This window comes from Orbicella faveolata, unplaced genomic scaffold (genome assembly GCF_042242905.1).
Source record: "Orbicella faveolata isolate gen_17 unplaced genomic scaffold, um_ofav_v1 contig_26, whole genome shotgun sequence".
Taxonomy (NCBI): domain Eukaryota; kingdom Metazoa; phylum Cnidaria; class Anthozoa; order Scleractinia; family Merulinidae; genus Orbicella; species Orbicella faveolata.
Window position 1 is genome coordinate 15,508,116 of NW_028301554.1, and position 18,499 is coordinate 15,526,614.

General features: G+C 37.2%; 3 protein-coding genes and 1 non-coding gene across 5 annotated transcripts in view; 3 read left to right on the forward strand and 1 right to left on the reverse strand.

Annotated features, from left to right (window-relative positions):
- Window positions 1–37: 37 nt before the first annotated feature.
- LOC149108279 (histone H2A-like) lies at window positions 38–700 on the forward strand. Its single transcript, XM_089296181.1, has one exon. It carries the CDS (start codon window positions 204–206, stop codon window positions 633–635), a length of 432 nt encoding a protein of 143 aa, XP_089152307.1. The 5' UTR covers window positions 38–203; the 3' UTR covers window positions 636–700.
- Window positions 701–764: 64 nt separating this feature from the next.
- On the forward strand, window positions 765–8,062 carry LOC149108280 (uncharacterized). Its single transcript, XM_089295261.1, has 8 exons — window positions 765–803; window positions 917–1,128; window positions 1,249–1,338; window positions 3,515–3,551; window positions 4,702–4,919; window positions 5,303–5,534; window positions 5,997–6,092; window positions 6,974–8,062. Exons 1-8 carry the CDS (start codon window positions 765–767, stop codon window positions 7,124–7,126), a joined length of 1,077 nt encoding a protein of 358 aa, XP_089151387.1. The 3' UTR covers window positions 7,127–8,062.
- On the reverse strand, window positions 1,878–1,950 carry Trnaa-ggc (transfer RNA alanine (anticodon GGC)). Its single transcript has one exon. It is a non-coding gene; the product is annotated as a tRNA-Ala (tRNA).
- Window positions 8,063–8,552: 490 nt separating the features above from the next.
- LOC110044111 (E3 ubiquitin-protein ligase NEDD4-like) overlaps window positions 8,553–18,499 on the forward strand; it is a 30,670-nt gene continuing 20,723 nt past the window's right edge. For both annotated transcript variants that reach the window (XM_089296178.1, XM_089296179.1), the window contains exons 1-5: window positions 8,553–8,714; window positions 8,835–8,911; window positions 10,356–10,440; window positions 12,877–12,915; window positions 17,241–17,294. In XM_089296178.1, coding sequence (XP_089152304.1) covers window positions 8,661–8,714; window positions 8,835–8,911; window positions 10,356–10,440; window positions 12,877–12,915; window positions 17,241–17,294 — 309 coding nt within the window. In that variant the 5' untranslated portion in view covers window positions 8,553–8,660. The remainder of the gene's footprint in view (window positions 8,715–8,834; window positions 8,912–10,355; window positions 10,441–12,876; window positions 12,916–17,240; window positions 17,295–18,499) is intronic.

The following is an 18,499-nucleotide window of genomic DNA, read 5'->3' on the forward strand; positions in this document are numbered from 1 at the left end:
TACCTAAGTAATTCGTATTAGCTGTTTGATGCGAACCTTGGAGGAAACAGCACGTACATTTCCACCAAAGTAAGTTGCTTTTCTATTGGACGAAATGGATCCTACCCGACACTATAAATTTCACGAAAGCGCAGAATATTGTAGTTTGTATCATTCTAAACTGCTTGGATCTAGGAACATTAATTTAGATTTGAGACGAAAGAATGGCGTATTCCCAGAGTAAGTCTCCCAGTAAACCTATTGGAGGGAAAGGAAAGAAAAAGTTCACCCTCAGCAAAAGAAGTCGCTCTTCAAGAGCAGGATTGCAGTTTCCAGTGAGCCGTGTACACAAGTTTCTACGCCAGAGGAAGTATACTGAACACATTGCGGCGGGTGCCCCAGTTTACTTGGCGGCAGTTCTCGAGTATTTGGTCGCTGAAATACTCGAATTGAGCGGAAACGTGGCCCGGGAAAGCAGAAGAAGGCGGATAAACCCCCGCAGCATTCAGCTCGCCGTGCGAAGCGACGAGGAGCTGAATCAGCTGTTGCCAAAAGTTATCTTTCCAAACTCCGGCGTGTTGCCGAATATTCACGCTGTTCTGCTAAAGAAGCCCCCGAAGAAGTACAGCAAAAGACGAACAGATACTAACGAGTGATCGCTGAGTTTCTAAAACACACAAAAGGCTCTTTTAGGAGCCACCAAATAAAATGAAGTCTTTGACGGCAGAATGCCCACGTGGTTCGCTAATTGCTTCCTTGTATGATGTTACCAAGTCCTACCAAATATGACGAGACTCGATATCTTCTGGGGTCTGCATTCATGGGTGGGTTAAGTCAACTACGATGAATATCAAGAGATAGAAGATAAAAAAGAAAGTAGACCAAAAACCGCTTTAATCAGTTTTATCGCAATTCCTTCCCCCCATTCCCCGCCCAGCAAAGCGCGGGTAGCCCTTGGCGGGGGAAAAAGGGCGCGAAAATATATGGCACACCGTTTCCGGCGAGTGATACGTACGACGAAAATACCTTTCCATATGATCGAAAGTGGATCAGGGATGAAACTTTACCTCTTCAAACGGGAATGCACGGCTACGAAAACGACGAATTAGTAAAAGGTGAAGTGAACTGGTCACTTATTCCCTCTGCAAGGTGATTTTGTTGTAACCGAAAATTTCTGCATCTGAAGACACGGTTGGAAAATCTTTGATGACGTCTAAAAAATATAGCTTTATCAATCTTACAACATTGTGGTACGAACGTTTTTATCAGGAGCTCGCAAACTGTAAGGAGGCACGAAAAATCCGTGGACTTTGACGCCATTGAGGAAAATTTACTGCTATCAACCAACGATCTGAATAGGTAATGAATATTCTTTTTCTGTAGGGACAATTTTATTACAATTAAAAGGAAAGTTGAGAACTTACATGAGATACCTGTAAGTTTATGATGGAATTCATGAAAACATTCAATAGACTTCCCACCCTTTAAATTATCAAAATTAAAATGAAAACTGAAAACCAAAGTTTTTTCCCCTTCCTCTTTAATTAAAACATAGGCACGCAAGGCGTGCAAGAGTTATTTTTTTGTGTGTGAAGTGTTGGAGATAGGAGCATTCTTGGAGCTGTTTACAGTAATGATTTGGTTAATTTGACAAGTGTTTTTGGTTGCGATGTACAGCAACAAAGAAACTGGGAATTTATGATGTACATGCGATGTTACATCGGTCATGGTAAGATAGCTAAATAGTGAGCCATAAAATGTTTGACTGAACAAACTACAGTAATCTGACATGTCTCCAGATTAATGTAGATACCATCTTATTTTCTGAAAGTGAAGAATGATCATCGCAGTTAATTTTCCAATTTAAGCAATTGGAAAGAAGAAGCCTGAAAAAATCAGGGCTTCAACGGGATTCGAACCCGTGACCTCCGCGATGCCGGTGTGATGCTCTACCAACTGAGCTATGAAACCACACATTGGGAGCAAGGTCAATTAATTGAGTTCATATCTTAGAACTTCACTGAAAACCGAAGTTCACCGAAGTTGTCTTCCTAGAAACACAACTTCACCGAAAATAGAAAATAAGAGAAAAAAAACCTCTCCTGACACGTGGAAATTCTGATCTAATTAAATTGCACTTTAACTTGGTGTCACGCAGTCTTCAAAGAACATTTGAACAGTTTTTATACTTTTTACTTTTAAAAATATCGGACTGAAATGAATGTCATTAAATAAATTATTAAACTGCTACTGCAGAGACATAAAAACCGTCCAGAAATGAAAGCTTCTTTTTCTGTCTTATCCTGGAAACAATACCTGATAACTTGTCAGGTCTAATTGAATTTACTCCCATACAAAAAACAAAATTGTTAAGTTACCATTTGTTACTAAGATAGCAAACATCTCGAGGGAAAGAGTGGTGACGATTCATCAGCTCTAATAGGCCCTTTGCAGCTGGGGTCACGTGACCACATTTTCCGAGAAAATTTTTATATTATGGGCTATAACTTGAAGAATGCCAGAAATGGAAAGAGCGCATCGAAAATACCAAAATGGCCAAGTTTGAGGCCCCTGGCATTAAAGAGCAAGTTTATATCACAGTTTAATTGAATTTTCGGAAAATTAAGAGGATTTGTATGGAAAATGTTGCTGGAGAGCAAGACCTCGCTCTCCAACAACGTTTTCCGTACAAATCTTCTTATTCTTTTAAAAATTCAGACTGTCATAAAATCTCATTCCTTAAAGATGGGGGTCTCAAACGTGGCCATTTTGATATTTTCGACATGCTTTTTCCATTTCTGGCATTTGTTAAGTTATAACCCATAATTTTATGAAAAGTGGGTCACGTGATGGCTTAGCTGCAAAGGGCCTATTGAATTTACTCCCTTGTGAAAAACAAGAGTGTCAAATTACACTTTGTAACTAAAAAATGAAAATATCTCGTTATATTTGCATGCAACAAGAACAAAACAATCCTTACCCGCACTTACTATTGTAAACGTTAGAACTGTTTCAAATCTAAATAGTCTCGTCTCCTCTAAAACATGTCCTAAGAACAGCTAGAAGCGACGATTCGTGACCTCTAATTGAATTTACTCCTTGTGAAAAACAAAAGTATCAAGTTACCTTTGTAACTAAAAATGAAAATATCCCATGCATTTGCATACTACTAACTCACGAACTGTCTCAAACCTCAAGGCTCATCTCGTTCCTAACTAAAATCCTCAGCCAAGTAAACCCAATATATGAATACTTCCTCCTCTTGTATAGAAGAATAAATATGGCTGTTCTGAACTCTATCGGGATCAGATCTTCTCACATACCATTTAGCTTTACAACAAGAAATTTGATTGGCTGTTTATAGTAGATCCAATCTGATTGGTGTGACATACATACATCTCTCACTCACTCACTCATCCATTGACCCGTCCATAACATACCCGACGCGCCGACTAAGAGGTATTTTTTTTAACAAAAAAATAACTCAATTATTTAATATGCCAACTTCTGTGGCAACAATATTTCTTCTTGCCAGGGAACATAAAAGAAGTGGACATGATATGCCAGTTGGGGTAAGATACACTCATTACAATGAGGATAAGTATAGTAAAAACCTGCAAGCAAGAACCTGCATTTTTTGAAGTCTGGCAAAATAGGTTCTTGTATTTTGGTGTAGTTATTGGCAATTTAGGCCAAGTAGGTTCTTAATTAGGTTCTTAATTTCTATGAAGGAGATATCGTTGTTGATTACCAGAAAAATAAATAAACTTGGGTTTGGTCCTTGAATATACAGCATTTATTCACAACTGTATTAAGCTTAGTATTTTCTCATAATATAAATTTGCAATCTCGAAGTCACACTCCTTGGTCGAAATGTTTATCATAACCCACATTTAGGAACCTGCTTGATCTTACTTGGCTAAAAAGGTTCTTACATTTTTGGGTATTAAAATGGCAAGTTTTTGCCCGCAGGTTCTTAAACCTCTAAGTTCTTACATGTGGGTTTTAATTGTGTGTCATGGAAAAATTATGTACCTTTCATCCATTCCTACCATTGCCAGTCTTCTTTCAATACCGAACAATGACTTGGAAAAAAAAATGGCCAATTGAACACTTGTTGACTTGGTTAAAAGAAACACTACCAGTCATTTCTAATGAAATGTTCCTCTCAGACATTGGCAAGCACCCTTGACAGTATTGGTTTGAGTTTATACTGGTCTGCTGCTCACACTAACCCAAATAGCAGCTTTTTTTAGGGTGAGGGGGCATGTATTTTATCACTAACAGAATATATAGTTCGCAAATTTTGTGCCTGGGGGAACTCCCTTATATAAAGGACGGGGGTGCTCATCAGAAATCTTGAAAAAGACTCCCTAAGAGCTACCAAGAACCTGTTTGTGAGCGTGGCTTAAAATTTTTCCACGCCTAAGAGGTATCAATTTTAAGGCAATACATTATCTCCTGTCATATTTCTTTTTGGCTCCTTACCCTAAAAGGTACTGCAAAAGCTCTCGCTGTGGACCTTATGAGGTTGAACGCCTAAGAGGTATAAAAACCACTTTCTAACCCCTAAAAGGTATAAAGAGCACCCCCATCCTTTTTTATATATGGGAATCCCCCAAGATTTTGTCAGTATATCTAGACTGCTGGCAGTGAACCCAGCTTAGCTTGCAGGTCATCATGTGTCTCTTGTATTAATAAGCTGTATATTTTGTGGTTTAGGTTTGTAGCAAAGTTGTGGCAAGAACTTCTGAGCAGTGTGGCCATGAAAAACCAACTACCTCTGTTCCTTTGAAGGGATATCTTCCACATCCTTCAAAACTGAAGAAAAGAAAGCGAAGGCATTACAAAAACACACTCTCCACAAGTCGCAATCACTATGGTTTTGATGTGACTGCCCATGTTGCACAGTTAAAAAGAAAGCAGGCTGAATTTAACTGGTAAAAGAGTTAACTCATCTCTTTGATCTCTATACATGTATAAGTTCGTGTTTTAGTTTCTATTTAAAGTGGGCATTAAACTTGAATTAAAGGGCGTTCCACTGCACAAAAATGAATAATCTCATTTGTTATCCTAACGTTGTGAAAGTTACAAAACATGACATTTCAGCCCATCAGTGAAAAGTGAAATAGTAGCTTTTTGGTACCAGGTACCCCTAATTTTAGTGCCACTGGTGATTGTGATAGTTAATCTGTTGTAATTTTGAATCATAAACTGCATTTCATCATGGGACTTAAATGGTGGTAGGTTTTATACATGGTCCAACCAGGTATGTTGCATGTGGTTAATTTATCTTTCTTTTTTACTCTTCTTTTCTGGCAAGGCTCCCTGCCATTTTGGGAAATGACATGACATCTTCAGCCTGTCAAGTTGATGAAGAGCCATGTCCTCCAGACAGCATTGGACAAGCTCAATGTGTTCCCAGCACCCCTACTTTAGTGAATGAATTGTTTGAGTTGCAGAGTGGAAATATACTGGAGTCATGGCAGCTACCGACTCTGCACAACAGTGGAAGTAGTAGGGCTGAAGTGGACTTATTCAACACTTACCATCAGGTAAATGATTACTTCAAAAAGTAAATTAAATATATTTTGTATGAAAGTGATACAGTGACTTAACTTCAATAATTGAAGTTAAGTCACTGTATTGGAGGTATAGCACTCAGCATGGTATCTAGATCACTTAATCTGTTCTACAATCCTAGAACAACACTCCCAATTTTGAAATGTTAATTATCAGATGACTATGAATGTAAAAACTGCTTCCGTGGTGGGTTGACTCTACCATACATGAAATGATCAATGTGCATTCTGGTGACTTCTATCAATAAAACATTAAAACACAAAGAAGAAGATTTATGCAAGAAAATTAATGTAAGTAAAGTAGCAAGACGTTTTGACAACTTCATGTCATCATATTATTCCTTTTTTTATTTCAGCTAGAAATTGTTAATATTTCATCACAAGAAATGCAACAGTTTTACTCTACTTTTGTTCCACTCCTTTTAAATTTTACAGCCACCACAACTATCTGGGCACTATAGTATACCCTCATATGCTGTTGCAAGGCGGGAAATCCCACAAGAGGAACTCCGAGATGAACAAATTCACATAATATCCTTTTCAGATAACGAAATGCCCCTGCCTAATGAAACTAGATTTTTTTGGTACAGAGCATCTTCACTTGCACTTTAACCCACATAACCCATTGTGCTAAATCATTTAAAACACGAGTCATAGTTTGGATTAGCAGTTTGACTCAAGCTTAGTCTTTCTCTGCATAAAGTTTAAGTGTTGTGCATGTCAAAATTTGAGCCTTAAGCATTAACTCATTAGTTTTCTAGTAAATTGGTCACATCATGATAATTATCACCATAATCATATCTATAACAAAATTCTTGATCGTGATTGGTTCTCTGCACACCTATTTGTCACTTAATCAGTGCGCGATCACGTGGGTGTCCAATTACAGGTATCCAATTTGAACCTTTTGTGATTGGATACCTGTAATGGATACCCACGTGATTCGCACGTCAATTACGTGCGCTTTAAAGGCTTCCTTCACAATGTTTTCTACAGTTATCAAAGCTTATGAAAAGCGCTACAGATGGAATTCGCTCAAAACTAGTTCTCAAAAGACATCTTTAATTCTGAAATTTGTTATAGATATGATTAATTAGTAATTGGACCTCGTGTCATACAATTCAGGGAGTAATCGTGCTCGTAATTTCAAATCGGCCTCACGCTTTGTGGTCGTCCAATTTTGAAATTACTCGCATGGTTACTCTCTGAATTGTACTCCACTCAGTCCAATTACTATTGCTATTCACCATAATATTGTTGTCATCAAAGTGATAAAATTTTGTCAGTCAAAACAATATTGCTCTTTGCAATCAGCACCAACATCATCATCCTCAGTCAACATTGTCATAAGTTATAGGACTAAAAAAATTTCTACATGACCAGAAATGAAAGACTCCCTAACTTTGAAATACAATCTCCACAGTGCCAGAAGTTTGCCTGACTTTGACAGTTTCAGTTCAAGAATTGAACAGCCAAGTTGGACGGCATGGCTGAATCAACAGCACCCTCCATTTTCACCAGGAAACCTCTATTTTCCAATCAGAAGGCCTCTAAAAGAGGAATGATATCATGTGAAAAGAGTGATATTTTTACTAATGCATGTTAACTCAGCATCACCTGATTAGTTTGAGAGCAGTAGCCAAAAATGTTTATTTTCCATTTGACCAGCTCAGTCAGGAATAAATTGTCTCAAGAAGTTTGTTGATTGACTCATGTACAGTCCGGAATATCCCGATAAATTAGGACAGTCATGACGTCATGAGGTTATTGTTAGCAGGGAAAATGGCGGACCTTCCATGCGGACCAAGAAAATATGTTGTTTCCAGTCTCGCATAGAGTCTGGCCAGCATTATCCAGGACTTTTTGCGACCAAACGTTGAGAAGAAGAACAAGCGGCCATTTTGGTAGTGGGAGAACGTATAACATTTTGGACATCTACAATTTATCGTTGCTGGAATATAAGAACACGCGCGTGCTGTCGATTTCGGCCCGATAATCCCTAGATAAGAGGAAAGCCTCAATTCTCATATCGATCATTTCTGTGCTTAGAAAAATGCAGAGTAAAGATGCTTACCGATTGTACGGTCTCTTTCCAAAGAATGATGACAGCAGCTCGTCAAACGTGACCCGCATTGCGTTCTGTGGTGCTTCCTTCGGTCCGAGGATAATCGTTACCTGGGCAGAATTGTCTGACATGGAACGCGAACACAAACTTTCCTTTTATTTTATAATTTGGACAGTATTTAACTCAATTCGCGATAAATATATACCTCCTGAAGGTCCGCATTCATGGCATTGGAAAGTATTCGCGACTCTTTTTGTCCGCCATCTTGAATCTCTTGGTTTGTTGTGAAAAACAACACTCCAATCAAAACACGCATTCTCATTGGTTGAAACGTGAGTTTCGTGACATCACAGATGTCCTAATTTATCGGGATATTCCGGACTGATGTACTTCGTTTGAGAACCCAATAAAAAATGTGTGACGTCTTTATCACAAATTATCTCCACTTTGGCTTCCACCTCTCACCTCTCCTACCCCCCCCCCCTAGCACCTCTAACCTGGCCCCCACCCTTCCCTCCCCTTCATTTTTGGGCACTTCACAAGATTTTAATATTTTGAGTCGTTAATCCATGTAGGTGAAGGGGATGGGACGGTAAGCTTTAACTACAACATAAGTAAGAAGTAAAAATTCCGAACAGAAGTGTTGAAAATAAATAGAGACGATGGTAAAAAAAAAATTCAGTTCGTCGATGAAAGCTTAAGCTTACCTTCATACTGACTATAACTTAAGTCGGCCAATGCTGCCATTTTCCGTCATCGCTAAGGCGACCATAATATTTACATGCGTGTCAGAAAAGAACTGTGAAGTCATCTACAACTATAGCTTAATTATTCTTACGTAATATTCCATAAAAGAAAACGTAGAATCACGTAGGATATGTGTAAATACGCAACGTCGATGGTGTCCGCCTTGATTGGTTCTCCTCTGCTCGACACTAAATACCGCGTGAGGTCTGGTTCTGGAACACGAAGGGATAAAATGGCCGCCATTACCTCAGAAGTGTAGTATTGTATTTATCGTGGTTATAGAGTCCATGGATTTGCCCCCGAGAACCAATTACGTCGTTCATGGTCTAAAACCTTCACGAGTGAGTATGTTATTGAACAGTAACGTTTTGCAGATGTTGTTTGTTGTCGTTCGTCGCTCGTCAACTACGTTGTTTCTTGAATCCGGACTGTCATAATGCCAGTCTGTTTGTTTATTATAGAATCCATCAGTAAAAATTGTGCGGGTAGTCGTTCTTGAGGGTGTTGAATTGGCCAAGAAGGACATTTTTGGGCTGAGGTAGGGCATAGCTTAACATTTTCGTCGATCCGGTTATTTGTCTGTATGCTTGTTCGGGCAAATTATTTGAATTTTTGCGACGCTAGTATCGCGTCTCACTTCAATAGAAATTTGATTGGATTGGATTCTCTGATTGACTTTGGCAGAAGTATTACGCTTTCCCACCATGTAACGGTTATAAGCTCTAAGTTTGAACGTAAAATCCAGACAGTTTAACGTGGGTTTGTGTTGAGCATGGTCACAGCAAATATTAAATAAAATTTACAATTGTATGTGTTAAAGACCTAATCTACATATAAGCTTACAAATGCTCGCGTGAATTGACTGAATTGACCACTTGAAATAAATTCTTTATATGAGAACAAAATAACGAAAAGGCTTCTTAGTTTTTGAACCTAGCAATATACATGTATGGGAAGAATTATTCACTCAATATTGTTATCACTGACATTTTCATTTCTGTATTGTATAACGCCATTCAGTGACATACTGTACTTATTGTTATCACATGGCAAACTGGTCAACAATGTAGAGAAGCATTTTGATTGGTTTCCTGACTGGTCCAGACTTTGCAATATGTACTGTTATTGGACATTACTTGTGATTTAACTAATTTGCAACTGTATGTCTCAAGCGACTAAAGGATGTTCACGCTCAATTGATTCTGTTAGTAAAGTAGCTTTATCAAGTTAATAAAGTTTTCTATAATCTATTATACTACATATGGAATGATTGTCCTTGATTTCTTCTAAATGAAGTTAGTAGAATTCTACTAGGATACTAATGCAAATGCTGCAATCTGATTGGCTGAGCTACTCGTATACTATTGGCCATTAGAATGCAGGGGCTGGAGGTTGTTGGCCTCATCAACTATAACCTCATAGAAATCTCAAGCTCACAATTTAATTGTTAATTATAACTATTTTAAAAACATTACTATTTTTTAAAGTAGTTGACCTTTGAGTCTGGAAATTTTTTCTGTGGAATGCCACTTCCTCTGTGCCTAAAATTGAATTATAGCTTACAAAATTAATCACAAGATCACAAGATCACAGACTTGCAAAAAAGGGGAATCATAAGTGAGCATTCCACCTATAATATTGTAACTAGTAGGTAAGATTAATATTGTTGTCAAGTGAATTTTAGTAATTATAAGTACATGAATCTGCATAGTTTATACTCAGTCAGGTAGTCTATCCTCAGTGGCAAAATGATCTGCCATAAACTGTTGTAGACTATTTTCATAACTAAATGTTCATCATATTGACAATAAATTCCAGTTTCTATTCATGACAGTAAATTAATATTAATTTATTACTCACTTTAATTCAAGTATTTTTATGAATGTCACTTAAAATAATATGTAATTTTCATATGTACTGTAGTATCTGTGTACTTTTTCATCTTAAGACTTATTTGTTTTGATTTGTTATCTTTTGTTTAGTGATCCTTACTGTAAAATAAAACTGTTTAGGGGAGACAGGGAATATGGAGAAATAGATGCTGTTTGTACTGAAACTATAAAAAAGGTGAGGTTTTCTACTATCGCAAACTGTTGATACAAAATTACTGATGTCTGTTCATAAGTTACAGTACTGTGGACTCCTTTCTTGTAGAAACCACAATTGACATAACCACAAAAATGTTATGCATATTTTAAGTACATGTACACAAATGGTTAAGTCCAGGGCTACAAACTGACAGATGCACAGTCATCAAATATGATGATTTAACACAGAGTAGGGCCACTAAAAGTTGAGGTTTGATTACTCAAAATCAAAATAAATCTTATATTGTGACTTACAAATTGAGATGGAAACTACAGTTACTCGAGTTTCACACATACATGTAAAGCGATCATCAGACTGTGCCCATAGCGACAGTTGAACAAAATTTAACCTGACTCGTGGAGGGCATGTGGAGCGATCCTGATTCTGATCAGCTGCATAGAACTTATTCTCATGCCTGCATTTCGTTACAAGTTCAGATCTTTTGTTTAGAGGCGTACATGAATTATACAAAGAAGTATCGTAGACATTTCTGTATTCTTTTCCTTAACTCTAGTTCATTGGCTTATTATTTTTTTTTGGTCTGAACTAGAAAATTCCACCTAGATTTAAACAGTTTAATGAGTCCTGCATTTGGCAAAATTTATTAGAGATTTTATAATTCCTCCTACAGTGTACATGAACAATAAACTCTCAGTTTTACAAACACCACACCACAGTCGCCAGTCTGTCTTAAAATGAGTGTTGTCTGTTTAAAATAATGGTGTTCATGTATTTCAACTCAGCTTCAGAATCATGTCATAAATAATTAATATATTCCACTTGAGCTTTGACCTCAACTGCCCATAATTAAAGCTCATTTTTATGTGCTGATGTCTATACAAAACAAAGAACACATTAAGTGGGGCTCCCAGAGGGGTATATAATTCATGAAGGGTATACTGGGGTCTGCAGGGATTTACAGGGGTATACAAGTGTTTGCAGCTCCTGGGTATACAAGGGTTTACAGGAGTTTACAGGAGTTTACAGGGGCTCACAGGGGTTATTATACCAGTCAGAGTATTCATGGGTAAGATAGGCATTATAAATGGGATAGTTGGGTAACTGTATTGTGGCCTACCATGAACAGGGCTTCTGATATTTCATGTGGCTGCAGAGCCGCAAATTTCAAGGAAATCTGCAAAATCCCGTGAAATCCACAAAAACACGTGAAATACCACAAAATTCACTGGAAATCGTACCAAATACATGTCGGTACAACACATTTGAAACTTATCATGGCTGTTGGGGCTGTTGATTTGTCGTAAACTTGCAAATTTAGCGTGAAACTTTGTCACTGCAACAAGTAAACAACATCCAAAAACTACTAGGTGTTCTTAGATTAATGGTGCAAAAAACTGGGCCCTCACTGTGGCCATGATGTAAAAAGCTTTGCCATTGGCGCATTTCTTCAGCGCATTGTTTAAAGAACAAATGGTGATCTCTGTTCAAAAGAACCTCGTGGTCAAGCAAATACAAACACATATGATAGTCCAAACGACTTGCTCAAATTTCCCTGCAAAATAGCTGGTTTTACAAAGGCAACACTTACAAGTAGTCGGTGTTTCTGTTGCTGTTGTTATTGCATAGGCTAACACTCATATGTTTCCGAAATAAAAATAATGGCAAAATTGGCGTCTTTTCTTTAGTAAATAAGGTTCATCAAATCAGTGCAAAAGAAATCGCTTTCCAGCGAAATTTGCCTAAAAAATTCTCTCAAAATTGGCTGTTTTTTAACCGATCATTTGTCAGCGAAATTTAGGCCAAACATTTCTGTAAATTTCCTGCAAAATCGGCCATTTTTTCCACAAATTTGTCTCTTAAAATCCTGTGAAATTTGACTTTTTCTCTGTGACCAATCAGAAGCCCTCCATGAATTATGTGCTTACAGAGGCTGGTCATAAAAAGATTCATTGGTGACTGAATTTGAATGTTTTGAATTGTAAATGAGAAAAATTCATAATTAATAGCCCCCATTTGACGCAAAAATATGCTTGAAGATTTGTCCAGGGGCATCTGTTTCAGGAAGTGAACAATTTTCCAAGAACAAAGCTTGAGAAAAACTGTGAGCTTCAAGGAACAGAATGATAATTTCCATGGACAAATATCTGGGCATTTTTTTAAAGTTGAACAGTGACTTTTGTGTTTGTTATCCTTCTAATATCAATCAGTCAGTCAGATATGATATTCCAATATTCAGTCATGTGACATGTTAATAGACCAATAGCAAACAAGCAAAAATATTTTATGCTTTCTAGTTAATGTTATTCCTGTTTTGAAGAGAAAAGATTGCACACGGTAATGTTATTGGGCTTTATTCCTACCTTCACAAACTTCTGTGTAATGAATATTAATTAAATATACATTAATTACTTAAATTTACTTTTATCTTATGTACATTATTTTCTTTTCCTAAAGAGTTTGCATCCAGTCTGGAACCAAGAATTTCTCTTTCGGGTAAGGACATTTTTAGGAAATAGCAAATGTTCCCTTGGCTTGACTAGTTCATTGTTGAATTAATTTCAAACCATAAACAAAGACAAACCACAGTCTTCACAGTGAACATTGTACAATGATGTATTAGCAATAACAATTTATTACTAACCACTACTACTTTTAGTACATGTATTTTTGGTCTTTACCATAATGATTATATGATTGATTTTAGTGAGTACATGTACTCACTGCAAACTGGTCTGAGGACATTGTTGAGTTATAAGTATATGTTAATAATAGTAATAATAATAATAATAATAATAATAGTAATAATAATAATAACAATAACAATGTCAATTATTAATTTAATAATCAATTTTAATTAATTTTAATTATTAATCTAATAATTAACAAATGGTAAATGCCATAGCATGCACTATTGAGTTATGAATGCACGCGGGAGGTTGCTAAGCATGAAAGAAGCGTAAGAGTCGCACAAGGCTATCGCAAGTGCATCCATAACTCAATAGTACACACTATGGCATTTACCATTTGTTTTATAACATAACATTGAGACATTGGAACAACAGAAGTCCTTTTATTGAGCTACATCATAAAAAATGTTCGTGTAGTCTTACATAATAATAATAATAATAATAATAATAATGATGATGATGTGAAGTTTATATGAAATAATTTATTATGAACTGCGGTTGTAGATGAAAGTGAAGAATGATCAAAATCAGGGCTTCAACGGGATTTGAACCCGTGACCTCCGCTATACCGGTGCGATGCTCTACCAACTGAGCTATGAAGCCACACATTGGGAGCGAGGTCAATTAGTTGAGTTCATATCTTCCCGTGAGGAGTGAAATGATGTGAAGGTCACGGGTTCGAATCCCGTTTAAGCCCTGATTTTTTCAGGCTTCTTCTTTCCAATTGCTTAAATTGGAAAACTTCACATCGTTTCACTCCTCACTGGAAGATGTGAACTCAACTAATTGACCTTGCTCCCAATGTGTGGCTTCATAGCTCAGTTGGTAGAGCATCGCACTGGTATCGCGGAGGTCATGGGTTCGAATCCCGTTGAAGCCCTGATTTTTGCAGGCTTCTTTTTTCCAATTGCTTAAATTGGAAAATTAACTGCGATGATCATTCTTCACTTTCAATAATAATAATAATAATAATAATAATAATAATAATAATAATAATAATAATAATAATAATTAGTGAGGGAATCCAACTCACCAAAGGTGGTTTTCAGTGGAGCCCTCCTAAATAAAAATCACCTAAAAATGACATAAATAAAAGTTACCTAATAAATTACTACAAGCTAAAATAAATAAGAGTAAAAAGAGTTTGTATTAGTTAAAAAGTTAAAATTCTAAAGATTAAAATTAGCTAAAATCATTCAAAAAAGTTTTCAGTTTTGCTTTAAAAATAGATGAAACACATGTGTCTTTTAATTCATGCGGGAGGCTGTTCCAGTCCTTCGCTGCTTGATAAATGAACATTTGCTTGCCCCAGTTAGTGCGAGGGAGGGGCAAACGAAGATCGTTCAATTGTCTCGTATTGTGCGAGTGAACAGCTTGATTTCTAATGAAACTGAAGTCAAAATCTGTTGACCCAATTAAGCACTTATGAATTGCGGTGCAATGATGAAAAAATCGCCTTAAAGCAAGTGGCTTGAAATCAAGGCTTTTTAAGGCTTGAGTTGACGAGCTTCGGATTGGAAGGCCCAACAGTACTTTAGCAGCATTATTTTGACGTACCTGCAGTTCTGACATTATGGTGAGATTGTTCTTGTCCCCCCAAACGAGGTCTCCATAATCAAAGAGTGGTAGGATTAAGGTGTTGTATAGGGTGACCCTGGCTTGACATGGCAGTAGATTTCTAACTCTTCTGATTAGGTCTATCCTTTGATTAATCTTCTTACAAACAGATTCGATGTGATCTGCCCAGGACATAGACTGATGAAGTGTTACGCCCAAATACTGGAATGATTCTGTTCTATCGATTATAGTACCCTTTACTTGAATAGATATCTCCTGGATACGGTTTAGTTTGTGTGGACTCCCAAAGATGACAAAGTTGCATTTTGATAAATTAAGAGTCAGGAGATTTCTGGAGAACCATTCTGACACTGTCTCTAAGTCAACATTGAGGTGACGTTGGAGATCAGTAAGATCTTTAGATGAGTAGTAAAGTACAGTATCATCAGCATAAAGAACAATATCACTTGCTAAAGGACAGTTCGGAAGATCATTCACATAAATAAAAAAAAGTAGCGGATCCAGAATACTACCTTGGGGTACCCCAACGGGCATTTTAGCAGCTAAGGAGTGAGCATCTCCAACTGCTGTAATTTGCGACCTGTTCGTGAGATAGGATCTAAACCATTGGACAGTAGAGTTGGTAAGGCCAATGTTTTTTAGCTTCTGCAGTAGTAGATGATGGTCTACCGTGTCGAAGGCCTTAGATAGGTCCAGAAATACAGCACCTGTAATTCTACCAGTGTCCATATTCTGGAGAATATTATCTGTGAAGTGAGCTAAGGCTGTTCCAGTTGATAACTTTGGTCTGAAACCAAACTGTATGGATGTAATGATCTTATTGTTTGTGAGATAAACGTATAGTTGGATGTGTACAGCTTTTTCAAGTATTTTGCTCACCGTCAGCAGGACTGTTATGGGCCTATAATTGTTTGCATCGCAGCGATCACCTTTCTTGAACAACGCTGACACTTTTCTCAATTTCCAAAGAGAAGGAAAGGTGCAAGATTCAAGAGATTGATTAAACAATCTAGTAAGGCTGTCACTAACTACTAAGGCTGAATCTTTCAAAAGGTGTGCGCTTATGTTGTCGAGTCCGATTGCTTTATTAGTTTTCAGCTGTTTAAGTTGATGGAGAATGAAGTCTTCTGCAATTGGCTCAAGAACAAATTTCTGAAGTGAATGGAAGTTTTCTGGAGACTTTGAGAAAAACAAAGAGCTGTAAGACTTGAGTTTTTGAGCTAGTTTAGTTCCTATAGTTGAGAAATGGTCATTAAGGATCTTGGATATAGATTTACGGTCAAAGTATTGAACACTGTCTGCCTCGATGCAGGATATGGGAGTTCTCTCCTTTCGAGATGTTATGTCATTAAGAGTTTTCCATAATGCACTTGGATTTGATTTGTTTTCGGTAATGAGAGTGGTATAGTATTCCGATTTACACCTCTTTATCTCCCTGTTTACATAATTCCTCAGTTCTTTATAGCGTGACCAGTGGTGGGCAGCTTTTGATTTCAGGGCTTTACGATGGTAAAAATCTTGTTGGTGTATAGCTTCAGATAACCTTGCATTCATCCATGGAGAATGAACTCCCTTAATTCTTGATTTCCTTATCAGAGCGTGGCTGTCATCTATGTTTGTAAAGAACTTGTTCCAACAACCGACAGCGGAATCAATGTCCTCTTTGTTTAGCGCTTGGTCCCAATCAATGTCTCTAAGATCTTTGAGAAATTCCTGCTTTGAGTAGTGTTTGTATGACCGGTATTCAATGGTTCTCCCAGGTGCCTTGGGAACACCTGATTTCATCACGCAGAAGATTAAACAGTGGTCGCTCAGAGGTGATGAGATGACGCCTTTGTCAATAACGCGATGAAAAGTGTTGGTAAACAATAGGTCAATAAGTGTTGATGACTTCTCCGTTATTCTTGTTGGTGTATTAATTTGTTGGTCTAAATGGTGAGAATTTGTCACCTTGAGAAGTTTGCGTTTCTTGGCCTTATCATTATTCATCTTAGTGTCGATAAAATTAACGTTAAAGTCCCCGAGCAAAACAAACTCACTCTTATCGGTCAAAGAAGACAGAGATCTATTTAAACTATTTTATTTAAATTTAATTTAAATCTTCCATATTTTATTTAAATCTTCAATAAAAGTTTCAAAGTTTGTGTGAAGAGAAAACAAGCATGCAAAAATTCATTCATGACAACTGACTGCACACCAGTAACTTGATAAAGTTTCATCTTCACACAACTGTGAAGACAGTTTCGCATTTCTGGCAGAAGGACGTCGGCCATTACTTTAGAAACAATGTCTGTCAAAAGATTGCTTTGTAAACATTAGCACACATCTCAGCAACGTACACCTATGGGCAAATAGTAGACGCTAGATTAACCAATCATAGCGTGTGCTTTGCTTTAGTTATGTTATAATTTTAGAATAGTATGAGGCACATCCAGTGCTTTATTTGATTTACATGTAGATGACTACAGTCTTTCTATGTACATTGTAAACTAAATAAGTACAGGACGTGTACATTTTTTCCTTTAAGTGAATCTTTTTCCTTTGTCTTCTCAGGTGAACCCTAGAGACAACAGACTCTTGTTTGAAGTATTTGATGAAAATAGAATTGTAAGTTGTGTTACATCACTTGTCAATGACATGCTCTCATTAACCAATTGCAACTGCTTGGCGATACTGAGAGAATATCAGCCCTACAGTACCACTCAGAGTAAAGCAAACATCACATGCTTGTTTTTAACGCACCATTAACATGAAGGAAATTTGCCTGCACGTTTTCTGTAACATGTTAGAAGGCATGTGGGTACACGTGTTTTCTTCATCGCTTTAACTCATTGACTTCCGGAGCTTTTTGCCAAAAATGCATTTTTTGGACATTTTGGAGATTTGCAGCCTGGATATGGGCCAAATTAGCTCCAATCTACTCAAAAAGGCATTTGCAGCATGGCAGCATGCCTTTCCTTCCACTAGCATTGCAATTTACAACATGTTTGCTCAGGCATGCAGAGAAATCTAAAATTTTGAGAGTTTTTTGGACGAGAAAGTGACCTACATGTACATGTACGTCTTTAGGCTTTTTTTGTAAAGTTTGTTTGCCTTTCCTTTTTCTCCTTTTCTTATCTTTTTGCTCCAGTGATTGACCTTCTACTGGGCTTGCTGCTAGTTCAAAAATTTCTGAGAAAGTATCATCGAGGCAGGCAATTTTACCATGGTAGTCGCAGGAAATTTTGCTGTGAGTTTTTCTCTCAAATTTCTGAGCATTTTTGTGCACATTTCAGGCTTGTTTAAGCTGATAACTCTGATTTGGGTATCATTGGAAAGATCTTTCCCTCCTGCAGATCTTGAGTATAGATGATGCCAATTTTGGTCAACGGTGATGATGTTAGAAGTGGAACAAAGGCTTACTGTATGCTCGTCACAGCTGATTACAGGTGGCATGGGAGTCCTTGGGTTAACAAAAAAAAAAAGTAAATCCACTGGTGTTTTTTAGCTTGCTTTGGATAGATTTCCCAAATTTATCACAAAAGGACCCATCTTTTGAAAAATTTGGTCATGTGATTAAACCATTGACTGCCAGAGCTTTTCGCCAAAAACACATTTTTTGGACTTTTTGGAGCCTTTCAGCCTGGGTATGGGCCAAATTACATGTAGCTCCAATCTACTCAAAAGGCATTTGCAACATAACAGCTACATAGAGGTTTTGCTCAGGCAGAAATCAAAATTTCAAGTAGCTACTGTTAGTGTAGTCGCAGGAAATTTTGCTGCAAGTTTTTCACTCAAATTTCTGAGCTTTTCACGCATATTTCAGGCTCCAT